The sequence below is a fragment of the Nansenia antarctica genome, assembly GCF_963989245.1.
Source record: "Nansenia antarctica genome assembly, chromosome: 1".
NCBI classification, from domain to species: domain Eukaryota; kingdom Metazoa; phylum Chordata; class Actinopteri; order Argentiniformes; family Microstomatidae; genus Nansenia; species Nansenia antarctica.
Window position 1 is genome coordinate 72,306,355 of NC_137674.1, and position 452 is coordinate 72,306,806.

The 452-nt window shown below is 57.7% G+C and overlaps 1 protein-coding gene across 1 annotated transcript in view; it reads right to left on the reverse strand.

Moving 5' to 3' along the window:
* The window catches only part of wt1b (WT1 transcription factor b), a gene marked incomplete at both ends in the record, with an annotated part of 11,778 nt that extends 11,627 nt beyond the window's left edge, over positions 1-151 (reverse strand). The window contains one exon of the mRNA XM_080525907.1: positions 1-151. This exon is cut by the window's left edge and continues 276 nt beyond it. Coding sequence (XP_080382033.1) covers positions 1-151 — 151 coding nt within the window.
* Between the last annotated feature and the right edge of the window lie 301 nt (positions 152-452).

A 452-nucleotide genomic window follows, 5' to 3' on the forward strand; every position in this document is an offset into this window, starting at 1 on the left:
GACCCCACTGAGGGGCGCCCCCGGCGGACAGGCCGCAGCCCCCGCTCCCTCCCGGTAGGGAGGGGACGGAGGGAACCGGGGGTAACAGGGAACTCAGGTCCCGCACGTCTGACCCCATAGATCCCAACGCTCCATAAGGCTCTGTCAGCATGAGGGAGGGAGGCGGGAGACGGAGGGGACACCCCGAATACACACGACACCTGAAGCGGCGAGACGGCCTCAAACCCCTGAAGCTCTGAGGTGAAAGATCGCCGATTAAGTCACAGTCCAACAGATGACACAGTGAAATGGAGTAAAAAGCGTCTCCAGAAGACCCGTCCAAAAGAGAATATGGCGAAAAACCTCTACGCGACGTCTCTTTAACCCAATATGACCAGGAAGCAAACGCAAAAGTTCAGTCCACCAATGAAGTATCCCTTCTTCCTGGACTCTCCCTGTTTCAGCGGTCTGTG